We start from the raw sequence: 12,287 nt of genomic DNA, 5'->3' as shown, positions 1-12,287 counted from the left end.
CTTTACCTAAATTCTGGGTCTTTTAGTGAAGCTTAGGGCTAGCGGCCGGCGATCACCTTAGTGTTTCTTCTGTTTCTATTGTTGATTAATGCTGACAAATTATACTGTATTTCTCGTCTTTCTGATGCCTGATTCTGTTTTTTCTCTCTGTTTAAGGTGCAGCTCCATCCAGAGATGGGAGTTGTATTTGTGCTGGCGACCCTCCTGTCCTGTCCACCAACAGCATTTCCTGTATATTTGTTTTGTGAATTGTTCTGTAATTTATGTCTGTAGCATGGCCCAAGCAGAGGGTCACCCCTTTTGAGTCTGGTCTGCTTGAGCTTTTTTCCTCAGAGGGAGTTTTTCCTTACCACTGTTGCTCTGGGGGTTAGTAAGGTTAGACCTTGTGTGAAGCGCCTTGAGGCAACTCTGTTGTGATTTGGCGCTATATAAATGAAAATAAATTGAAATTGAAATTAGAGTATACTAACAATCTGTTTATTGCAGCCAATCAATTAAAATTTAAAGATTTTGTTGACTAAAAAATTGCGCTTATGTGAAAAGCTAAATGTTGTATTTTACCAGATGAAGTCCAACATTTATTCAGTCTTGTTACACAGGCCACTTGTCATAGAAAAAAAAGTAACTTTTGGGTTAAGTACTCACGAAGTACCACAAAACAGAAATGTCCCTCTGTGTATGGAGTTAAGCTTTGGAAAGCAGTGAGTGAAGAAATGAAATGTTGTACATGTTGTACATGTTGTAAGAAAAATTGTTGATAACTTTATTGTTGAAAACTGTTGATACGTAAGACAGATATGTCACTGTTAATGATATTTATTTAATGTTTGGTGACTGACGAGACGGTGTTGGGGTTGGAATTGTGGAAGTTTCTGGATTTTTTTTTTATGATGTAAGGGACAATGTTTACAAGATTTACAGTGAGGAAATAAGTATTTAAACACCCTGCGGTTTTGCAAGTTTTCCCACTTAGAAATCATGGAGGGGTCTGAAATTTTCATCTTAGGTGCATGTCCACTGTGAGAGACATAATCTAAAAAAAAAAAATCAGGAAATCACAATGTATGATTTTTTAAAATAATTTATTTGTATGTTACTGCTGCAAATAAGTATTTGAACACCTACCTACCAACCAGCAAGAATTCTGGCTCACACAGACCTGTTAATTTTTCTTTAAGAAGCCCTCTTATTCTGCACTCTTTACTTGTATTAATTGCACCTGTTTGAACTTGTTACCTGTATAAAAGACACCTGTTCACACACTCAATCAATCACACTCCAACCTGTCCACCATAGCCAAGACCAAAGAGCTGTCTAAGGACACTAGAGACAAAACTGTAGACCTGCACAAGGCTGGGATGGACTACAGGACAACAGGCAAGCAGCTTGGTAGAAGACAGCAACTGTTATGATTATTTATTAGAAAGTGGAAGAAACACAAGCTGACTGTCAATCTCTCTTGGTCTGGGATTCCATGCAAGATCTCCCTTTGTGGGGTAAGGATGATTCTGAGAAAGCTCAGAACTACACAGGAGAACCTGGTCAATGACCTGAAGAGAGCTGGGACCACAGTCACAAAGATTACATAAGTAACACATGATGCTGTCATGGTTTAAAATCCTACAGGGCAGCAAGGTCCCCCTGCTCAAGCCAGCACATGTCCAGGCCCGTTTGAAGTTCACCAGTGACCATCTGGATGATCCAGAGGAGGCATGGGAGAAGGTCATGTGGTCAGATGAGACCAGAATAGAGATTTTTGGAAACAACTCCACTTTCCATGTTTAGAGGATGAGAACAACCCCAAGAAAACCATCCCAACCGTGAAGCATGGGGGTGGAAACATCGTACTCTGGGGGTGCTCTTCTGCAAGTGGGACAGGACGACTGCACCGTATTGAAGGGAGGATGGATGGGGTCATGTATTGTGAGATTTTGGCAAACAACCTCCTTCCCTCAGTAAGAGCGTTGAAGATGGGTCATGGCTGGGTCTTCCAGCATGACAATGACCACAAACACACAGCCAGGGCAACTAAGGAGGGGCTTCGTAAGAAGCATTTCAAGGTCCTGGAGTGGCCTGGCCAGTCTCCAGACGTGAACTCAATAGAAAATCTTTGGAGAGAGCTGAAACTCCAAACCTGAAAGATCTAGAGAAGGTCTGTATGGAGGAGTGGACCAAAATCCCTGCTGCAGTGTGCAAACCTGGTGAAAAACTACAGGAAACGTTTGACCTCTGTAATTGCAAACAAAGGCTACTGTACCAAATATTAACATTGATTTTCACAGGTGTTCAAATACTTATTTGCAGCAGTAACATACAAATAAATTATTTAAAAAATCATACATTGTGATTTCCAGATACTTTTTTTTTTTTTTTTTTTAGATCATGTCTCTCACAGTGGACATGCACCTAAGATGAAAATTTCAGACCCCTCCATGATTTTTTTTTTTTTTCCCCCTGTCTGTATATATAGTAATGGTAAATGCCACACTGGCAGAACCATTTATGAACATTAATACACATATATGCAATTTATTCTTGCAGGACAGAAGGTATGTAGTGCATGAGTGAATGTGGTGTGCATGTGTGACCCCCATCCGCCCTTCCTGATCACCCTACAAGATCCTACTCAAAGCCGACTGACAACTTCTATCAGGAGGGACCGACCACCAAAACAACGTGAAGACAGACAAAAACGAAAGACAAGTGGTGAAGACAATAACTGTGAAGTGAGACACCGAGTAGACCGGGCCCCAACATAAAACATGCCAGAACAAACCACCACACATGAACAAGCAGTGACAACGACAGTCTGTTGTCTACTTAGTGAGCATTCATTCCCTAATCTAGGACACCAGAGTCTTGATCCCCTTGAGAGCAGCCAAAACCGAATTGTGGTTTCGGCCACGAACACGTGACCAGCCACACACAGAGACCCAGATCACATTTATATATCCGATCACTACTGTGGCTGGCGTGTTGGGCCAAGATAAAAGACCAGAACCTTACCATAAGACATGGACCACTCCGGCGTGTCGGAAGCCATGCGGCCGACCGCAAGCGACAACGGAAAAGGGCTCAGGACGCAGGGCCCCAGGAGGAACCAGGCGAAAATGGGAAGCGGAAGGGCACAGGGACCAGGAAGGGCAGCCACCGGAGCAGCATGACGGACCAACAAGGGAGCGGCCCAACTCGCTTGGAACGCACCCCCGAACCCCCCAATGGAGTCACAGGAAGTAACCTCACACCCGAGGGAAGCACACAGAGCGCCGGCACCAAGAGGGGGGGCCCACAACTGCACCATCCCACCCACGGCACTGGAGGGAGGAGCGAGCGGGGATGGGGGGCAAAGGAGCAACTGCAACCAGAGCGCAGGCAGGGGCCACTGGTACGCGAGAGCGGGGCCCGGCCCCCAGGAAAGAGGCGATATCCCCCCCCCCGGACCAGGAAGCACACGAGGACCCCCAGATACCCCCAGCGCCCAAACCACCCCGGATCCCACCCCGGAACTAAGCCCAAGGTCGGGAACCGGCTAAGCGAGAACGAGGCAACACCCCACCTCACGGAAACCGCGGCCCCCAAACCCGCAGCAGCCGTCCGCCCACCGTGCCAGACTCCCACCCCCCCCAACGAACCACAGGGCCCCAAGACCACGGCAGAGCCGGCGAGGCAGACCCCTCCACCCCAGACCCCACCAGCCATCCAGGGCCCAACCTCACATGCCACACTCACCCTACCTACCACCACCACCATAATTGTTATGGTTAACTCCGTTGTTGTGTGTGACCCCCTAAGTGAGCAAAGATAGTGTTGCATTAAAAGCAGGACAGGAGACGGCAGGTGGCAGACTACTGTGGGAGGCTGCGGCACACTGTTGCACCACAACCTGCCCTACAAACCCACCACCGCCTGTGACCCCGACTCTGAAAAGTGAGTGTGTTTACTAACTGTTGAAATATAGTGTGTGCATTAAAATAGCAGGGCAGGAGTGGCAGATGGAGATCAATCCATACCCAACACCTGGTTGCAGAACTATATGATCCCTATAATGTGCTACTTAAACCCCAGTATGATGTGCGTGCGTGTACTGTGCTGGTGAAGTGCATTAAAAGGGTGTGACATGTGAGGGCCAACCCCAAGCGGCTGGTGGAAGGAGAGGCGCGGTGCAGGGAGCAGGCCACACACACCGGCCCTACTGGGCACCGCGGCCCACCTCCAGGGGGGAAAGGGGGCAACCACCGAATGCGAGTGTGCAGTGCTTGTGTACGTGAACAGAAGATGAACAGATAATGCACAGACAAAAATTAACATCTACTGGATGTCCACTGGCAAACTATGAACAACTACGGGACAAAGTGGTAAACAAATGTGCAACCACCGGTGAAACTCTCCTTCTGATGTCTGCTCAAAGTTGCGAGCAAGCGCAAACCCTTCAGACGGACTCTCCAGACATCAGCTTTCTCATTTAACGAATGAGAAAAGGACTTGTACAGGACAAAAATAGACATAAACAGATGTCTCAATTTCATTTCCATTGCTCATCCATTTCCTCAAACTGTCACAGTGTGACAGCTGCATAACAAGTGGTCTAAGGTGATAATTAGAGGTCTTTGGTACTCTTCTCTCCAGAGACTCCTTGTGTACAGTTGGAATGATTTTGTGTCTAATGAGCACTTATTTAGGGAGACTCGAATGAGGTGTACTGCTTGTGTTATGAAGAAACTTCATCTCCAATGATGTGGCCATGTGGCGTGTTCCCTCGGTGTGATCCACCACAGAGATTAATGATGAGGACCTCAAGGGGGTGCCCACGTATCACCAGTCTGCAACAGATGGATGGCTATGATGATATCAGGCACCAGATCTGACTTGTACATATCAGTGTATTTTTCTCCTATCTTTCAGGCCGAGCTTTGCCCACATCAGTGAAATCCATGAATGAATCGCACTGGAATTTGGCGAGGATCCAGCTGTGGCTGAGTTTTCTTCAGAGAACTCCTGTGTGGTACTGACTTTTTAAATCTTTCACTTTTTACAAATGCGCATTTATGATCATGCTTATTAACCTACTAACTACTCGCTCTCTGTCATGTTCTCTCTCAGGGCCATGGTCTGTGCTCACATGTGTATGACCAGCACCAATTACACTTTGCTGGTGTGGTTGCCAACATACTTCCATGAATCCTTTCCGAATGCCACCGTATGTGTTCTTTCGTCCTAACTTTTTTTTTATGCTTTACTGTGTTTTCCGTTTTAGTCAAGGTTTTGATGGTCAATTCTTGATCTACTTCAGACAAAATGAACAATTAATGAATTCTCCACTGTTCTGTTTTTACAGGGATGGAGTTATAACATAATTCCTTGGCTTCTTGCAATCCCATCAGCGCTGAGTGGAGGATGTGTTTCAGATTTTCTCATCTCTAACGGTTTTATTCAAGTCTTCACATACACACTGCAGTTTAACACTTAACCTACAGTAGCATTAAAAGCAAAACAAAAAGTTTGACAGCTTCTTTCTCTGGGCCATCAGAAGCTTAAACTCAAAGCCCTGTAACTGATTTTGTCCAGAGTGGAACTAACTGTAATACCAACACCAGCCTCCTGAAACACGAGTTGTATTTGCATTTATTCATGATGTGAGCTTTATGTTTACAATGTCTCTTTGTATTTACTTTTCATTGGGTTGTACCCTTTAATTTGCACTGTAGCTCACACAATTTCATGGATCAGGTACTGTGACAACAAAGGTATTCTATTCTATTTTATTCAAAAAAAAAAAATAACAAACATGTTCTAGCTGTTAAGTTAGTATATCTAAATTAAAATGTCTTAAAAAATTTTCAAAAACCATCCATGACCTGAGAGCTAAGGTGAATAATGACCAATTTATTTTTTATTAGTACTGTGAGTTTTCTGTACACTGTACAGTAAAATGAGAGGTGCTAGAGTTTTGGCCCTGAAGCTGTTCTGCTGTCATTGTGGCACTATTAATAAATAAACATGTTGGATTACAACTGTCACTTTAAATTAATATAAAAAAATAGTGCTGTTCAGTGATCAAACTCGGTGCACAAAATCCCACATTTGAGATATAATTGTGACAGAATGACAAGTTATGCTGTGTTTACACATAGGCAGGACGCGTTATGTCATTTTTCTGTCATTCGTGGCACATTCCTGACCATAGGTTTCTTAACAGTGCGTGTCAGTGCATGATATTCGTGGAGCTTGTTTTTGGCTGTCAAAAAATCTTCGGCGAATGTCACACACCACCTTCATTTCTCCTCATGTTGTGGTGTTCACAACTGAGCATGTTGATACGTGGTGATATTTAATAGACTGTGAGAGCGTTCGTAGTGGTTCCTGTGATGGTTCTTGGAGCCCAAACTGTCATGTGTCATTAAGAATTGTTACGAAAACTGTCAAGTTTTGAGACGATTGTAACGCGGCGTCACATTTCACTGTGCACCACTACGTATCACTTCTCTCTTGTGCACACAATTAAACCCTGCTACACTGCATTCAGTTTTATTGCTGCAGTATGCTGAAGAAGGACACTGACACCAAGTCGGCTAAGTCCTACAGGTGTTCCACCTGCTGTTGTGCTTGATGTTCGGGAAAACGAGTCTGAGCCAGATGAGAGCCGCGTGCAGCCAGACATCTGGCTCTCTCCGTCTACTCCGCCTCCTCCTTTCTGCGCACCTCACAGCTTTGGAAGCATTGGGGGGGGGTGCGTATGGAGACAATTTGCCTGATTCACAATGTGACAGAACGTAACTATGCGCTGTTATGCAAGAGTGCGCAGCAGCGCGGGACATTATTCTTGACTGTGCGTAATGGTTCCTGCTAATATGCCAGCAACACATGCCATTAATCGTAGTGCATGGTAACAGGTTGCAACAGTTCCTGAGGAGACCTGACGCCTCTGTCCTGAAACCACATTCGTGATCAGCAGCCAAGAATGTATACTTTGTGGCATTCGTGACTTGTCGTCGTTATGTATTTAAGTATTTAACAGGTATTTCACCTACGTGTGTTGCTAAGCACACGGAAACATTAACATGGCTGTTTTTATTGCTCACGTCAGAGAGCAACACAAAGTGCTGTAGATGTTCTGATAGTATTATTTTTTGTTGGTACTATTTAAAAAAAAAAAACAACAAACAAACAAAGATAATACTTCTGGGACCTGTACTATGAAGCGGGGTTACTGGCTTATCAGGGTAAGTTTTGATCGAGGTATGCTGCCATGGCAATTTACGCTGCGTGCCAAACCTGCTCTGAGCAGGTTATGTTCTAGGTTAGCTTGAGGTTTTCGTTTAACCACTCCCTTTATAAGTACCGCCCATCCACCTTCAATTACTCCGAAGACATTGCCGGCCTACCTGGATGATCCGTTTGATATTGGGGCACAAATTGTGAGGGGCTCTCCTCGCAGGGCGAGGGTTTTTAAAGACCACCAGAATCCGCTGACATACCTGGACGTATTCTCTATGAAAGATATAGATTCTCAGCCGAGGGAATTCGTTACCTTTGTCAGCTGATCGAGCCAGAAGTCTGTAACATCACCCATCGTAGCAATGCCCTGACGATCGAGCAGATAATGTGTCTTGCACTTAGATATTTTGCCAGTGGACAATTTATGTATTCCATCAGTGATTGATGCTGAACATCTGAGCAAGAATACTGTATGTTGTATGATTCGCAAAGTAGTACTTGCTCTATCTAAACTGTTGGATGCATTTGTCGTTTTCCCTGGCCATTTATCCGCAATGCAAATCAAAGAAGGGTTTTATGCAATCGCGGGTAATTACTAATATCAAAATAGGTCTAATGCATGTCCATTAATTAGGCGAAGTGGGGCTTATCAATGACAATTTCTCCAGTCGTCACCTTAAGTCACTGGTTACTGTAGAAGTCTTACAGCCATATAGTACAACCCCTGGCAAAAATTATGGAATCACTAGCCTTGGAGGATGTTCATTCAGTTGTTTAATTTTGTAGAAAAAAAGCAGATCACAGACATGACACAAAACTAAAGTCATTTCAAATGGCATCTTTCTGGCTTTAAGAAACACCATAAGAAATCAGGAAAAAAAATTGTGGCAGTCAGTAACGGTTACTTTTTTAGACCAAGCAGAGGGAAAAAAATATGGAATCACTCAATTCTGAGGAAAAAAATACGGAATCACCCTGTAGGAGCCATTGATTGCACGCAAATCCCAATCAGTGCACCCCTGGGAGAGCACCAGGGCGATTATGTCAATCGCAAATCTTTTCACAGTATCACAGCAAGAAGGTCGTGGGATCGATTCCCGCCTGTGGCCTTTCTGTGTTGAGTTTGCTTGTTCTCCCCCTGTTTTTGGGGTTCCCTCTGGGTGCTTTGGCTTCCTCCCACATCCAAAGACATGCAGATTAGGTGGACTGGAAACTTGAAATTGATTGTAGGTGTGCGTGCATGTGTGAATGTGTGTTTGTCTGTGTGTGGCCCTGCGACAGACTGCTGTCCTGTCTAGGGTGTACCCGGCCTCATGCCCTATGACTGCTGGGATAAGCTCCAGCCCCCCATGACCCTTAATTGGACTAAGCGGTTGAGTGAGTGACTTACATGCCATTCCAGCAGGGGGCAGTAAATCATTTTTATATTAAAAGCATGGATGCGTGATTTTATTTAGTGAGTTCAATCTAAGTGCATATAATTCTAAATACGTTAAAACATTAATGGATGACGCAAGAAAGTGAATACACTTATTTCCATTGTGGTCCATTTAAAAAAATCAAATGACAAAATAATAATAATGCCTTGGATTTATAGAGCACCTTTCAAGATCCCCAAAGTGCTTCACAAGCTGCATTATTCATTCACTCGCACATTCACAACAATTGATTAATGTCCGAAGTACATAAAATAGAAGTAAAAATAATAATAATGTGTATATGATAATAACAACCTAAACAATTTCTAAAAACATTAAGACAATAAATTAACATTAAAAATTACATAGTTAACCAGAAATAAAAGGGTTGAATTCTTCTTTTATCAGTAAGATTAAGAGGTTCATTTCTCAACCAGCTACACACTAACTAGCTAAGCCAGAATAGTTGTGATCACTAGCTAACATACTACTTGTTGACTGTGTTTGGAATTGTTTTTCTGTTGGGTTAAATTTAGTAAAATTGCATTGCGTGGCTAACTAATGTGAGAACCCATTGTTAACTTTGATCATGTCAAAGATCAGCTGTAGCAGGAAGACTTATGATTAGTCATCAGAATTTATCGCTTCCTTTGGCGCCACTTGTTTAATGTTGATACTGTAGTTAAGTAAATTTTCTATCTTGTGTTTACTCTCTCTAGGATATGGTGTTTCACATGTTAGAAAGATAATGCAGGTGAGTACGAAATGACCTAACATTACTCCATTGTACCAAAATTATTCTTTTAAGTGATTTACAAAAAAATAAGAAATGGTTTCTGTCTAAACAAACATGTTGGCATCTTACATGTCTTTCAGGCCAGCAATTACACAAATACAAATTAGCCATGAGTGCTTCCTCTTGTCTGTAGGTCAGATATACTAAAATTCCCACCTCATACTCCTCTGTGTTTCATCTTCATCTTCAGTTCCTTGCCATGGGAATGTCGAGTATGTTCCTTGTGCTGCTGTCTGGGGTCGATTCTTTTCCGTTGGCTGTGGCAATCATCTCCGTGGCTCTGAGTTTCACGACATTCAGTATCAGGTACAGATTAATAAGAAACGTGTGTTGTGGACCCATCGGTTGTAATTCTGGATTTTTCCACAAAGATTTTAGTTGGTAGACTGCTCTTTTATGTTGAGCTTAACTAAATGAACATAAAATGGAAGCTGCAGCCCTGGTGGGCTGTGATGGTACTGCAGCTGGGCAATGAGGGATCATTAAAAATATAAGTAAAATGTAAGGTCATTAAAAATAAATATGAAGTTCAGAATGACCTAAAAGTGGTTTATTTTTTTTTTAAATGCTATCAGAAGTAAACACACAAGGTTATGGGGTTTAAATGATGTGCCACTCTGCTTGGTGTGCACCTGATCCCATCAGATTTTAGAAGTGACTTAGAGTGGGTCGGAATTAGATCTTAGCTCTAAGTTCACATGGGAAGACCAGGAGCTGTGTGTGTTTCTTCATGTTAAAGTGAAGTTGCTTCTGGAAATGCCCCAGCGTTCTTAAATTTGAGAATGGCCACCTTAGTGGATAAATTTAGTTTGCAAATTGAGAGTGTGAATTTGTTGCAGCTATGCAAATGAGAAAATTTTTGTGCTTTTAAATTTTATTGAAATGCTTTTAATGAGATTATCTCATTGCTTTCTTTGTGTTTCAGTGGTGTGTGTGTGAATGTGCAGGATCTCACACCATCATGTGCTGGCGCTCTCTTTGGTGAGTCTCCAGAAATGCATTGAACATTGAAGTAAAAGTCGAGAACAAATTAATTGGACAGTGCCGTCTCGTTTGAGGGTGAGCGCTAAAGCGCTCAAATATGACGCAATAATCTTGCATCTGGGGACAGTCCTCATATGTCCCCATCAGAAACATGGCAGTTTCTCTGAGATTTTGGGCAAATTACACATCAAACAAAGTGAAAATGTAAAGAAAAGGTGAGGATGCGGTGGAAAGTGAACATGTGTTGCGGTTTGTTTATGACCCGGAGCTCAAACGTCTTGAGGCGGTTGTACAGGTGAGAGAAGGCAGCTTCTCTGGTTAGCTGTGTAGGCTAACATGACCACTCCCATTTACCCTGTCTTCCCTTCTCCACTGGGTACCAAAAAAACTGCACGACTGCTTCGGTGATTGCAGCCGAAAGCAAAACAGTACACGATTTTTCCGTGTGAAGTGATGATGTGTTTATTTTGAACAATGGCGGGTTGTCCCCAGAATTGTTCAGAACCTGATATATCACACACGAGTTCAAACGAGAGTGTGCTGCCCTATTAATGTCCTGTCCTTGATGTTAACCACCCAGCCAAACAACTGATCCATCCCTGTCTGCTGAGAGAAGCCATCTAGTTGCCACAGTTAGACAATACGAGGGCTTCACCTTGGTCTTTTCCCCAGTTGCTCCAGTTCCTCAACACTGAGGCACCTGTGTGCTGGATCATGTCCAGGGAAGCACACTGTGCTGCATGGGGTTGGTAAGATTAGACCTTACTTGTGTAAAGCTTCATGAGGCAGCTTTGCTGTGATTTGGCGCTTTTTAAACAAAATGAAATGGCCAAAAATATCCTAGCACGTGTACCAGTAGTACGATTCATCTCATTCTTGTTGAGTCATTGGTTCCCAATACAGGTCCTCAGGGACTGTGCACACTTTCCATCACATTCCTGCTGTGCCAACAGCATGACGTTTTTACATATTCTTGAAGAATAAAAAAAGTTTTTTCCACATGTTGTCTTTGTTTTTTACCATAAAATTACACTGAACAAGGATTTAGATTTTTTGTTACCCATCTGAGAATTTGAATTTACCGCCTCCGAGTTGACCTACTTTTTCGCTGCGACGGATGTGACATCATTCGAGTAAATGTGTCTGTCTGTTTACCGATACGGCAGACACAGACAGCGACGGCATAGTGCGCGGTTATAGAGAAGATTTAAGTGACATATTGATTGTTTTTGAAGAAGATGAGGAGGTTTCTGATGAAAGGAAGCCACGGTAAAAATAATCAGCGGCTCCAAACCGTGTATGTTCCAGCCATGCAACTAAAAGAGGATGTGAAGCGCAGCTGTCAGAGAATGACATCAACGCTGTCGGATATAAGCTGCTTACAAAACAGACTGGTTTGTTCACTCGCCACCTTTTCTTATTAATGATCATTTATTCCTGGCACGGTGTGTTTGTGTATGAAAAAAAATTATTTGAGCAGCACAGCGTGCTTAAATTCAGGAGTTTGTTCTAAAATCACAGAAAATAAAGTTTCTGTACATTCTGTATATATTTAATCATTTATAAGTCAGTTCTCCTGCAAGGCCAACCATCACCAAACTCCACGTCCATTTCCCTGCTGTTACTCACTCACTCACTCGCTCATCTTCACCTGCTTACGCCAATTAAGGGTCCCGGGGGCCAGACCCTATATCCCAGCAGTCACAGGGCATGAGGCGGGGTACAACCTGGACAGGACGCCAGTCTGTCACAGGGCCACATATAGACAAACACGTTCACACCTGCACACACACACCTACAGGCAATTTAAAGTTTCCAGTTCACCAAACCTGCATGTCTTTGGATGTGGGTGGAAGCCAGAACACATGGAGAGA

At 43.3% G+C, this 12,287-nt stretch overlaps 1 protein-coding gene across 1 annotated transcript in view; it reads left to right on the top strand.

The window, feature by feature from the left end:
* The window catches only part of LOC117512791 (solute carrier family 17 member 9-like), a 32,843-nt gene that overhangs the window by 18,747 nt on the left and 1,809 nt on the right, over positions 1-12,287 (top strand). Inside the window, exons 6-11 of the mRNA XM_034173010.1 lie at positions 4,903-5,002; positions 5,101-5,197; positions 5,336-5,423; positions 9,353-9,387; positions 9,620-9,735; positions 10,355-10,410. Of these exons, the coding sequence (XP_034028901.1) occupies positions 4,903-5,002; positions 5,101-5,197; positions 5,336-5,423; positions 9,353-9,387; positions 9,620-9,735; positions 10,355-10,410 (492 nt within the window). The remainder of the gene's footprint in view (positions 1-4,902; positions 5,003-5,100; positions 5,198-5,335; positions 5,424-9,352; positions 9,388-9,619; positions 9,736-10,354; positions 10,411-12,287) is intronic.

The sequence above is a fragment of the Thalassophryne amazonica genome, chromosome 6 (genome assembly GCF_902500255.1).
Source record: "Thalassophryne amazonica chromosome 6, fThaAma1.1, whole genome shotgun sequence".
Lineage (NCBI taxonomy): Eukaryota > Metazoa > Chordata > Actinopteri > Batrachoidiformes > Batrachoididae > Thalassophryne > Thalassophryne amazonica.
This window is presented reverse-complemented; position numbering and strand designations above follow the sequence as displayed.